This window comes from Platalea leucorodia, assembly GCF_965183815.1.
Source record: "Platalea leucorodia genome assembly, chromosome: 5".
NCBI classification, from domain to species: Eukaryota; Metazoa; Chordata; class Aves; order Pelecaniformes; family Threskiornithidae; genus Platalea; species Platalea leucorodia.
In genome coordinates, this window is record NC_138827.1 from 18,091,435 (window position 1) to 18,104,439 (window position 13,005).

At 38.1% G+C, this 13,005-nt stretch overlaps 1 protein-coding gene across 12 annotated transcripts in view; it reads right to left on the minus strand.

Moving 5' to 3' along the window:
* The window catches only part of ARHGAP17 (Rho GTPase activating protein 17), a 48,942-nt gene that overhangs the window by 8,019 nt on the left and 27,918 nt on the right, over positions 1–13,005 (minus strand). For 11 of the 12 annotated variants that reach the window (XR_014228134.1, XR_014228135.1, XR_014228136.1 and 8 more), the window contains 14 exons: positions 12,141–12,217; positions 10,908–11,019; positions 10,630–10,706; positions 9,812–9,923; positions 8,909–8,977; positions 8,667–8,748; positions 6,428–6,555; positions 5,917–6,028; positions 5,256–5,337; positions 4,719–4,799; positions 3,869–3,982; positions 3,426–3,517; positions 3,132–3,288; positions 1,666–1,908 (listed from right to left, as the gene is read on the minus strand). Coding sequence is in view for 7 of the 12 variants with exons in the window: in XM_082311404.1 (XP_082167530.1) it covers positions 1,666–1,908; positions 3,132–3,288; positions 3,426–3,517; positions 3,869–3,982; positions 4,719–4,799; positions 5,256–5,337; positions 5,917–6,028; positions 6,428–6,555; positions 8,667–8,748; positions 8,909–8,977; positions 9,812–9,923; positions 10,630–10,706; positions 10,908–11,019; positions 12,141–12,217 (1,538 nt within the window). In the remaining 5 variants the exon portion in view is untranslated. The remainder of the gene's footprint in view (positions 1–1,665; positions 1,909–3,131; positions 3,289–3,425; positions 3,518–3,868; positions 3,983–4,718; positions 4,800–5,255; positions 5,338–5,916; positions 6,029–6,427; positions 6,556–8,666; positions 8,749–8,908; positions 8,978–9,811; positions 9,924–10,629; positions 10,707–10,907; positions 11,020–12,140; positions 12,218–13,005) is intronic. The other variant, XM_082311407.1, reaches the window with a different exon arrangement.

Genomic DNA, 13,005 nt, shown 5'->3' on the forward strand with positions numbered 1-13,005 from the left:
AAAATATTCTGTCACAGCGTCACATCCAATTTGCTGGCAGTTATCTGATAGACCTAGCTACTAAGGACCAAGGGATGGCAATCTGTGAAGCTCTGCCAGAAAAAAAAAAAAAAAACCACAACCAACAAACCCAAAGGACATGAACCAACTTGCCACGTATAGTATACAGGCGAGGCAGATGTAGTCCTCACCACTGAAGCCCCTGGAGCCTTGGGAAGCCCTCGGGAGCACCCAGGGACTGCAAGAGCCAGATGTGGAGGGAGCAGAGGCTCTTTTCCCTTCATTGACTGGCTGAAGTCTTCTCTCCACCCTACCTGGAAGTAAGCTTTTACCTTGCTGGGAGACCAGAACTTGTTTTGAGGGAGCAACCCCTGTAAAATCTTTGAGATTGAGATCAGGACAACTCAGCTCTTCCTGATCTTTGGATAGGAAGACAATAAAACTGGGGGGGGGGGAAGCACAGCACTGGAGTATGAACCAACTGAGGTGGTACTGGGCAGTGCCTCCTCCTCTTGCTATGCACTTGCAGTCTTCACTCACTTCTCTATAGTCTCTTGCAGCATCTTAGTCATCTCAAAAGAACTAATGCCTTTCAGTCACTTTTACTGGCACATTACAACCCTAATTTCTCCAGATGCTGTCAATAAATTGCAAGTACTTGAACGCAGAGCATGTGTTGATTTTAAATGCAGCTTTTGTACACTATATATATTCAAGGTTTTGTTTTAGCTGCTTATGCCACAAAAGACATCTGTGGAGGAAATATTAGTCTATGGGGGATTTCCGAATGAGTTGTTTTTGTGAAAATGTCACCTGAGAACAAAAGCTATATGCAAAGGAGTCAGTGCTGCATTGAACTCCATGGTGGTGCTTTACTGTAAGATGTGGTGCAAGAGGTTGATGCCTGGAGAGCGATACAGGCCTTTACATGCGGTTTGTTATATCTCTCAGACCACAGAAATACTGAAAGCAAAATGCTGCTTTCACCATACATGAAAGGAAGAGTCAAGGCTACTGCAATTACTTTTGGAGTCCATGTATACTAATGCTGGGGACATGATTGCAGAGTTTCAACATTAATTAAGCAGCAAAAAAGCCTGCATATATGCTTGTCCTAAAGAAACTAATATTGAAGTATGATAAATCGATTTCCGGTTTTCTAGCAAGCAAGTCTGGTCATCACTAGTACTTGCTACAGACAAAAAAAAAAGACAAATCCAGATAACATGTACAAGTAACAACAAACAAGACCAACAGGTTTCTAGTATTGCCACTGGTAGGTTTTGTAAAGAACAAAAACCAGCAAACTGATAGTCATACTGTGTGGACACCTCTAGGGTATAACTTGGAAAGGTCAATGTGGGTAGAAGTACAGTCTTTTTTAGTATTTTTCATCATCCCCCCCCCCAAGAATTCTCTTATTTTAGAAGGTCAATTCTGGAGCATACAGAACAATGTATGGTATTTTAGAACATCGATTCTGGAACAATACGCATGGCAGGAGAGCTCTTGCATAATGTTTTTGCCCACATCTGAAAAGGCTTCACACATGACAACATGCATTCCAGTTAGAAGAGGTGCCTTGTGAAGCAGATACAGTTGACGCATCAGTTTGCTGCTGAAGCAGCCTGCTAAGCCACTGCCAGCAGAAGCCATGCCTCTTACCTGACATCCTCATTTCCTTGACTTTGTAACTGTTCTGCTGTGCCAGCAGAGAGAGCAAAACCAGCACCCACTGGGCTTGTTTCAGCCCCAGAAGCTTGTGAGTGCTGCTCCGCTCCAGACTGAGCTAGCATGCCAGCCTCCGTGGGTGGAAGTGGTGGCTGGAAAGCTGGGGATGTGTGCTTTCTATTTATAGTGCCACATCTCCGAGGATTCGCTTGGAAGTCCATAACCTTGACACCAAAGCTACAGAAAGAAGAGAGAGTAAACACACCACGCCAGCCAACACCAGGTAACTAAAGCAACAGGACAACTGGATGTTATAACCCACAAAGACAATTGCAACCCCTGTTGCTCAGCATGCAAAGCAGCAACAAGGAAAGCTTCAACTTTCTGCATATAACACCATTAATGTTAAGACATGCAACACTTTGGCTTATCCACACAGAGGGGTAAGCTAAACATAAGTGGAACAAACTACTCAATTACATTTGAAGACAGACATTGATGACAATGAGGTCAAACCACTCAGTAATTTTACATGTAAATACATACATTTCCTTACATACCAGAGTATCTCCTCACTGAATATATTTTGCCACATGAATTTTATTTCTATTACACACTAAGTTGCAGTACAGATTTCAGGACAGACAAAAAAAGCTACTGGATATATGCTATGATTAGTGCTTAAAGGAGAACTATGGATAAACGGACTAAAATTCTAACAGATTTTAGAATGCATACAGCACATTCATTCTATAATTTAGTTTTACTTTGTTGTGCTAAAGACAGCAAATCTTGAACTGATTTTCTTCTTCCTCTGTCAGTGCTGATAAATTTGCATGTGGCTAGCCATAGTTAACATTCAGGTAACAATTTAACATTTGCATAAACAGCTAAAAACAAAACAGCACATCACTTGAATATTCATGATATGAGTGATAATAAATGAACGTTACACTACATGTTATATGGGAAAACAGCACGTTTTATTTTTATTTTTTAGCGCTCTACTGTTTGCTGTGGTATACTGTACCATCATCAACTCAGAAGTCTTATCATGAAGGCACCAGGTAACACCACCTCAGCTTATGGGCTTTGAAAAAGAAGCCATGGAATATCAGAAGTTAGATACTGATAGATGCTACTATATACGCTTCTGTTTCAGTGGATTTTAGACCCCCCAAATCTGTAATAGGAAAATGGTAATTGGAAGTAGTAATTATCTGCTTGTTTTTTATCATGCATAGAGTATAACCGAAAGCAAATACCAGTACATTACCTTTGAACCTTCCTCAGGCTGCAACAACATGGGGGGGGGAAATAAATCACTATTGTTACCTATAGTATTTGCATGAAATTCTGCTCCTGAGACCAAATAAAATGTGTCCAATTACAGCCTCCTCAGTAGTCCAGTGCTCAGGAGTGGGCTAATAATTGAAACCTAACCCGAGAATGAAACATACCTTTCCTTCTTCAATAAATCCCCTTCCATTACAGTCATACTAACAGGCCTCTTCCGTTCCAGTGTCCCAGATTCATATTCATTCCCAGTGTGTGACAAGTGATTTGAATTAACAGCAGGAATTGCAACAAATGCCCCAGACACATTGAAATCTTGATCTGAAAGAGAGACAGACAGAATGCATCCTAAGACATACATGTACAAAATGGTGCCTCACTGCAAAAAGCTATTTGGAGGTTTCCCGGCGTAGGGTTACCACAAATACAAAATTCTTTTAACTATGGCAAGAATTTACCTCCAGGGAAGAACCAGTCTGCATGCTGAATAATTGGCTCAATAACTGCTACCACATGGACTGAAGTTGCTGCTGCCATTTCAGCAAGGGATCTGCAGAAGAAATTTGTAGAACACTTTATACAGAATTCTATCAAAGTAAGAAAATTAAAAAAAAGTCATATTACCTAAATGAGAAGTTAAGCTAAGCATGATGTATCAAGACTCCTGAATACCACATAAAGAGCAACTTCACACTTTGATGAAATCTAGACTATTCAGTAACATTCATAGCATCTGAAGACATTCCTAAAAAGATGCATGCACAGGTTGAAAGAACATTTGAAATGTTTTTTAGGCAAATAGTCTGTTGCTGTGAGTAGTCTACATGATTTAAAACAATCTGACAAGAAATTCTACAGCTTCATGGAAGTTCTATTTTGTAGCTTTCCTAAAACAACTTACCCTTCATTCTTTGCCCATAACAAGTTGGGGCCCAAGACTATTGCGACATTGCTGGGTGTCATTTTGTTCACATCGCTGTTCTGTGCAAGCTTTGCTAAAAATTTTATTAAATACCTACAAAAAGGAAAGAAATAATTAAACAGCAGGAACTAAGAGCATTTCTTGCTGAAAGCAACTAAGTAAAAATTCAGAAACTCGTAAAGACAGCTCCCGACAAAACAGAAATAAGATGAACAGCCTTCTGGCTTGGTAGCTGGCTGCTAACCCTCTACTCATGAATGATAAAAGTTGAACGGGGTAGAAAAGAAAGCATCTCCCAACTTAGCAAAATGGAACTACAGAACTATTATATTTTCAGAAAAAAAAAAAAACAACAAACGTTTAGATTGAGAATGCCTACTCAACAGCTATTTTCATATCCTGTAATGGAACTTCCACAACTCCAGGAGTCACGAGAGTTGGTTTTGTTCTGATTTATTCCCAAAAGGCAAAACCAAAAGAAAAAATAACATGTGTAAGATACATCCAGTTGATTTCTAAGACTGGAAAATACAACGAAGAGCACAGCTGGTGAAAAGTCAGGTACTATTGCCAACAGCATGACACTTAAGTAGAAGGGTTCTATGCATCACTATTTCATTACAGTCAACAGTGAATTAACTTAGACTTTTTCAGTCACCACCACCAATGGACACGAACTACTTGATAAAACAGGATGTCCTTTTATAAACCTAACTGAATTTGGCCAAGAAAACATACCCTGGATTAGCGTTTTGGTTAATGAGCTTTGAAATGTAGTACTCTAGCATCAAAGCAGCTGTGCTGCAAGTCAACAGATGTTCATACATACCTGAAATTAGCATGATAATGCTTAGGTAATCTGTTACAAATTCTCCACAGCTCTTGTAGCTTCTTATCCTGGTCCTGAATACTGAAAAGGGAAAAAAAAAAAAATTCCATTACATATTACGTTCAGGTCAAAAAATTGTTGTTTCTGCAGCGATGACTGTATAACCTTCCATTTATGCCAAATAAATGCACTGTTTTGTATTCAGTAATTCAGAAACCTGCTAGTCAAATCCCTGAATTATCTCTACCTGCAACGAAGGAAAACTGCTTAAGCATCAATACTATGCAGCCAATAGTCTGAAGCAGCCCTTATGTTTAAACGTAAGATAGATATTTCACCACATTTTTGTGCAATTAGTATTAAGCTAAACCACAAAATTTAAAATAATTTGTGTAAGAAAATATTTACCTGTTAAAGCAGAAATGAGAAAGTAAACTGTGTGAGCTTGGTCTTTTCTTTTGAATTCATATATGAAGAACCAAATTTGATAAAAATATGTAGAGTGTTTTCCTATATAACTGGTTTTAGTATGCTTACTTTGCAGCTTGTGTCCATTCTTCATATAAACCATAAGTCATTAAAGGTTCTGGCAACTCTCGCAAATAGGATTTCAAGGCACCTGCAATGCAGACAAGAAACAGGCTAGCTTCTTAGCCAGTGCTTTCAGTCTTCCTTTAAAATTCTGTCCTCAGATTTGCAATTTTATCTATGCAATAGGACCCAAGTTCCACTGAAACAGTGGGAAGACCTGACACCTCCACCGTATATCTGCTCAACACTTAACACAAAAGGTCTTCCAGTAATTACTGTAATTTGACAGAAACATGTACTATAAAACTATGAATCATCTCTTCAGAACAAAGACCTTATTAAAGGTCTACACATGGCTCTAATCTCCCTTGATCATGTTAACACTCTTGTCATGAGAGGAAATATGGTATTTGGATTACTACCATCACCTGAATTTTAAACACCGCTCTGTCATGCAGACATGAATACATCAAGTGTGATAAGCATGCGCACCCTATACTTATCTGTGCTAAGTTGTGCAAAGAAGTGAACTTCCAATTTATTTTCATTTATAGTTTATCTGCAGAGATCAACACCTTACACTGCAGCAAGTCAACAGTTAAATGAACAGCATAAACTTGCCTTGTATTAATTTATACCTGGTTTTGATTCAGAACATTCACAATACCTGCAACAGCATGGGGATCAGAATAAAATTCGTCAAGCTGGGAAGTGGAACAGTCCAAGGCAGCTTTCAGCTTTTTTAACTTGGAGGCTCCAGCAGCAATTCTGAATAAGCCCTGCATAATAAAAATAGAATGTATTTGACTGGTAACAACACGTTAGTACAAGCATGAAGCAGTAGAAGTTTTATGACAGCCTCTTTCAGAACAGTTTCAAGTTTGGTATCGTCACCTTACACTGTTATGACCTAGCTGGCTCCTAACGTGTCACTGCCATCTGACAATATTTTAGTTCCCTCTCACCCTTGGCCCATCCCTAGTTTTTCATTCTAGGTGCATTAATCAGAAAAGATACTTCAAATAGTACTGAAGGTTATTCTGTTGCAAAAGATTTATCATCTACACTAATGAACAAAATTACTTAAGCAACTTGTTAAAAAGTACAGACACCAGTCTATGAGTTTGAGTGAGGTCTTTTTTCCTGTCCTTCACAGCATGGGATATGGTATTACCTACCTCCTCTCTCATTCCCGTTTCCAAAAGCATCATTACACAGGCTTCAATAGGGACTGCAATTTCACGACCACTGCGCTTGAGATGCTCTTCTAATGGAGTTCCAAAAGCTGGTTTTTCAGTCCATTTGTCTAGTTGGAGAGTATCAAAACACTGAGCAAAATATCTAACGAACACTTGAATTATGTCCCAGACAAGAAAAGAAGAAAGCCTCCAGTACAGCAAAGAAATTTTCAGAATATAGTAGGAGTTTTACAGCCCTTGATTGGTAAAGTCCCTTATATCATGAGTAAAGAGAAAATGAGACTGCTGGTATTCAAGAAAAAAAAATACTTCTGCATCTTTCTGGATGGAATATCGCACACATGTAATTGGAAGTGCATGTCCCACTAGGGCTCTACACAAGTGCCACCACATGGCTGTAAGCGACATTAATTCTGATTTGCCAAGACACCAAAAGGCTTAGGTTCGCAAGAATCTTTGAGGAAAGTTTTGTCCAGATTGCATGACCTGGGCTGATCTTAGTTCTAACTGTATTTAAGGTGGATAAAAACTGAGCTGTTAACATGAAGTTTATTGCTGATTTAAGGAATCTGCGACTTAAAACTGATGTTAAACAGCCCCAATGTCTCACATTAGAATTACCACATTAACAGCCCATCACTAACGCTTGCACAAATTTTCAATTCAATTTCTCGATTGTTGTTTAACTCTGAAAGTCAAAATTGGAACAAGCCTCTCCAAATTGAATGTGAATTTCTTGTTTCCTACAATTTATTTTTTCACCCATTTCTGCTGCCTTAATTGAAAAAATGCAGATGTAAAAGGTTATTGTTAGTACAGATGCATTATTTCTTTTATGTGGGAAAAAAGGTCAAGAAAGATGAAGACTTTGAAAGAGTCCTCTTCAATGTGCTTCTGCAAAGGATTTAATTTACCCTTTTTGTTTATGAAACCACATCAACTACATCTCTCATAATGCTTTAGTTCCTCTCACGCATTAACACACCATAAGAGGCACATGTCATTTTCCCCAGCTTTGCAAGTTACAGCAAACATTAGGAACAGAAATCTTAGTAATTGTTCAAAGTCACAGTAATATACGCAACAGCTAGAAACACAACTTAAGTCATGCCCTCCACTTAGATGTTAGATACTGGACCACTTAGAAAACATGCCTCCTAGCCCACCTTCTAGGATGGCTAATATGTTCTGAAGCATTTGTCATATGAAAAGTTTGTACAAAGCAGCTAAGCAACAACAACAACAAATTTCAAGCAGTCATATTCGTAAACAGAGCACCTTCCATACAGCCATAATGCAGCCCTGATTCTCTGTAAGCATCATTTGTTTGCATTACCTCTCCTCCCATCAAATCTACAGACTACAGATATTCTATATCATCTTTCAGCAAGGTGCTCATATTTCTTGATATATTTAGTTTAATGGTTCATCTTTTACAACTTGCACGTAGTCCACAACTGAAGATACTTGAGTCTTGCTCAGCTCAGATTATATTTTTCTCAGACTTTGTTCAGTCTACTTCTTGTTCAAAGCAATTAGCAGATTAAGAGACGGTATAGCCAGTATTAAGGACAGCAATTTCAACAACACAGTGCATCTTCATACCAAACCATTAATGATACACCTTAACTCCGACTGACAATGGAAAGCTTAGTAGCGTGGGGAAGAAATGAAGCTGTATTACTCGCTTTTCTTAACTGCTGATATTCAACACAATAACGTGAACACTCCATGAGCCAGCTGTAGTGCAGTGTGCACACTGGGAAAAAGGATTGCATAAAAGAAGGAAAAAAAAATAAATCAAACTCCTTAGACTAAGGGCAGTTTTTCTGATAATCACCTAGTAATAATTCAAGAAGCAAGGACCCTAAAGAGTTCCTAAATCACAACGAAACTTTCATTGGCCTAAAAAGCCAGATATGAATTAGCAAAAGGTCACGATATCAAGGAAGAAGTGCAAGCAAATAGAAAAATCCTTCCTTTACCCTCTCAGGTATCAGCCAGATCCTTAATATTTTATTAGTGTGTTAAAATATGGCTGGAGAACTCCAGAGAACACAAAGATGGAATTATGCTTGGGAATGTAAAATTGTTAAGTAGATCAAAATGGCCTTATTAAATAAGTCTGCATGCAAGAGAATCAAGATAAAGGAGAAGAATATTGTGCATAGGTGGCACAGGCAAGGAGAAGCATCAGCCAGAGCACAGGTTACTTTACCTTGATGGACTTGAATTTCGGGTAGGACCTTTTCTATGACTGCTAATGCTTTTCTATGGTAATCTGCTTGTGCTTCTAATAACTGAGAACAGAAGCCACATTTTAAAAACAAAAAGAGCATTAGCTTCTGATGAGCACATAATACAAGACTAGAAGGTTTAGCACACAAAATGTAATCTTTGAGAATTGAGTGTCTATGCACATACGTGCTGCAATCAAAGTCATATTGAAAAAACACTCACCATAACAAAACACCTAGCATATTCCCCTTCTTTGGACACAAAGTTATACATGTCTGCTGCTAGTTGATCCTTTGAAAAAGAAAAGAACACAAAATAGTACATCAAATTTACAGGGCATTTCAGCTTGTACAGAAAGACAGAAGTACATTTGTTTATTTTGCCTGCAGTAAGTTTGAACTATCGATTCAGGCAGTACAGGAATCCAGTACTCTACTACATGTATTCTTCCAAGCAAAATTAATTTAAAATCCCTAACTTTGTTTTAACTGGGCAACTGCTTTGCTATATAAGTCAACAAATGGATTGTATGGCAATATGTTATTTACAGCCAGTCCCTGCACACAAAGACAAGTAGCACTAACAGGTTTTTGGTGCTCAGCTCAACTGCAGCATAATGTAGTATTTGACAATTGAGAAGTGAAACTGAATGTGAACTGCTCGGAGCTGTAATAGTCAGAATGCTCCTTTTATGTCAGCAGCCTGAATTTCATCCAGGTAGCTCACACTACATGGCTACTCAGTGGCTTGAAGCACACTGACACCCTGAACGTTTCAGTCAAGGCTAAGACACAGTTCCGTTTCATACCCGTCTCAGACTGAAACAGAAAATAATGCAAAATACCCATCTCAAAAAAAAAAAAACCAAAACCAAACGAACACAACAAAAAAAAAAACCCCCAAAAACCCAAAGAAGTTTCTCGTTAAATTCAAGCAATTCAGACAGAGATCAGCTATCATTAATATACCTTTAAGACATACAGCTTATTAACAGCCACATAATTTGCGACTGCAGTAATGACACAGCCAGTTCCACGTGGAAGGCTTACAGAAGCAGCCATATTTTGATTGCTGTTGCTGCTAATATGAGAGGTGCATAAAGGATAGAGACTTATCTTGTCATACCTTGCATTGTTCTACTTTATTTCCAGCTTCATCCATCTCTTCCTTAAGAGATTCTATTTTTGAAGGATGCACTTGAAAATTTGTTCCTGAAGTCTTGTGGGCTTGATTATACCTGTGGAAGAAAGGCTTCAGCCATTTGGTGACAACTAATATTAAACAAGAATCTGCATTTATGGCTCCCTTGAAATTGCTTTCTTTTGACAGAAAACAAACCCCATAGTTTCAGGCGTTTTCCAACAGAACTAAGGAAGGTGCTCAAAATACACCATTTATAACATGCTGGCATAATCCACAAACAGCTAAACAACTATAAAAATCCACAAGAAATCCTTCATTCTCTACAACCTCTAACATGGGTGTATAATATGTCAGAACTACCAATCCCAGAAAATGCTACATAAATATCACCACAGTTTAAGACCGTTTAAAGGGACTTAAGGGTAAGTTGAACAACCTAGGACCCTACCAATGAGATGGTCCAATATAATGCTGTAAAAGCACTTGGCACAGTTACAAAATTAGACTCCCATTCTTTATTTAAGTTGGCAACTTAAGTTAACTGGAAAGAAGATGAGTTTTCAGCATTTTTCCAATTATACATAGGCATGTCAGAGCTCCAAAATCTTGATTCTGTTTCAATCTAGTAGTTATGAATCCTTTTTTGAATAACTTAAATGTAAGTTTGTCTTTGTTTGGCAAAGTATTAACATGCATACAGCAGCATTTCAGAAGCAAGTACTAGCATCAGATCGGATGCCATGAGATGCCAAGAAGTTAATGTGAATACAAAAGGACCAGTAATTAAAATTATTTCTTACCTTCCTCTTGCCGAATCCCAGTCCAACACCAGCTTTGCAAGCTGTTTCCTCTGCTTCTGAATGTTCGGGATCTCTGTCTAAAGTGAGAATTCAAGGCTTATATTTATTTTTGAATTGTGTATTGTAATAAACTACATTTTGTAGATTTCATATCCACTTTCCAGCACTAATGTATGACCCCTTAGAACAGCTTTATTATTAGCAATGAGATAACCCCTTTTTGCTCAGTTTATGCATAAATCCAGATTTATTTCTTCAGTCAGGCTGAAGTGACTTACCTCTGTTAGTAGACACAGTGGATCTAAAACTTCTCTTTCGATCTGTACTTCATGCTGAGAGAGCTCCATTGCCAGTTTATTTTCTGCATCACCACATGTATCTAGAAGTTTCCTTTAAGAATTATGGGAAGTTGTCATGTGAATTACTACTGACTAAAGAAGAAAGATTCAAAACAAAACAGTTGTGGCCCTTTGTCATCTGCTACCCTTTTGGAAAGCTTTGTGTTGTATAAAGCAAGGTATGACTTAATGGCATAAAATCAAGACGCTCTATGCTGTCATGGGCAAATTTGGGATAGGCAAGCAGTGTTATTAAACCTTTGTCTCCTAAAATTCCTTAGACATTACAACATTTTTGGAGGCTTTAAGTCATCTAGGTGATTATACTGGCCCTAAGGGCAGAGAAGTTAGTATTTATTTCAATGCCCATCCTTTCATCTCACCAGATGCAGGAAAATTGCTCAATGCAGTATTTAATTTTCTCCTAAGCCCCTTTAATGTGAAAAAATCTTAACACCATAATGCTAAGCAATCACATATGCAGCAGTCTCAGGTTCCAAAACCATAATTTGACCTTTGTTTTAAGCTTGTTCGAGGGAAATAAGATTCTCTAAGATTTTTTTCCTATTCTCTAAGATTTTTACCCACATTTAAATCTCCTGCAACAGCTCACAAAAATGCATGTAAAGGTTTTTAAGGTCATTCTACACTGTCTTCATTAGAATTCCCATCAGCAATGAGGAAACACATTTGCTCTAGGAATTCACCATATTGACATTCATTTGTTTCAGCCACTTCCCTGTAAGTTGCAAATATGCACTTTGCCAGGATAAGGAAATTGGCATTATTTTAAACTAGAAGCCATTAATGCAAACTGGCATTATTTTAAGTCATTAACACAAAACTGCAAAATGCAGTATTTACACTAAATTTTAAACTTTAAATGAAGATAATCATTTTACTAATCCACAAGGAGAAAAGCCACTTTCAAAAGCTTTTAAGATAGCAGAGAATCAGAATCCTCTGGAACGCAATTCACAGCAAGCCTAAAACTTGCCCCAGAATCATTCCAGAAGAAACGCTTGCTCACTTTTTCTCCCTTTGGATTAGAGAAGGGATCTAGAAATATTAGTTTCGTTAGATTGAAAACAGCCTTTATGTACCCAAAGTCTCTAATTAGAGCCCTGCAGGCAGTAAAATGACAGACTGCAACTTATAAAGCCAAATACTTACCCCAACAGAGTTTCATCACTTAGCTGGACAGATCCTTCTTGCATATTTTGAGCAAGAGCTGTTAGAGGAAGTTTTTTCTATGGAACAGAAGGAACAATGCTTAGCTTCACGCTATCCACCGTTTCCAGCTTTCCCAGTACATCCCCCCTAAGATTTTTCTCTTCTTCCATATGGTTTCTATTACACACATATGCAGCTCATTCTTTGACTTTAAGAAAACAGCAAGTCACAAAAAGTTTCACGCCTCAAGACTCCTGTTCTCAGATACTTTGAAAAGCACTTTCTTCTCAGTCTTAGTTGGAATGACTGGCCCCAAATGAATCTCAACTACAGTCAAAGACAAGTAAACAGTTTTAACTTGAAATCTAAGCAACTAGCTTGTCATCTGTCTCTCTGCAGAGGTTTGTTCTGTGTCCCCCTGTTTTCAGGAGGTCTCTTTTATTCAATAAAAGGTGAAAACTTGAATGCTAATTATTTCTGGCTCTAACACTTTAAGAAAACCTATGTACAGCTTTGCTGAAGAGGGGCAGAAATCAAACGTGTACAGAAAAACATTTACAGTTAACTGGAGATGTCAGTGCACAAAGGTAATTCTAAATATGAGGAGCTTGATCAGAGTTGCAGAGTATCTTCTCATCAGGTCTTATGGAAGCTGTAAGTACTCAGTGCACTGCAGAAACAAGTGAGTGCCCTGACACTACTAAGGTAGTCCAAGGTCATATTACTCTATCTGGATGGGGAATTACAGCCAGCATTTTACCAAATAATGTCAACATGTGAGATGATTTTACAGAGTTGTTCTTCTCTTGGATAATTTGAGGCATAGCAGCTGATCAGCATTTAGAAGGCCAGACCACATTCAGAC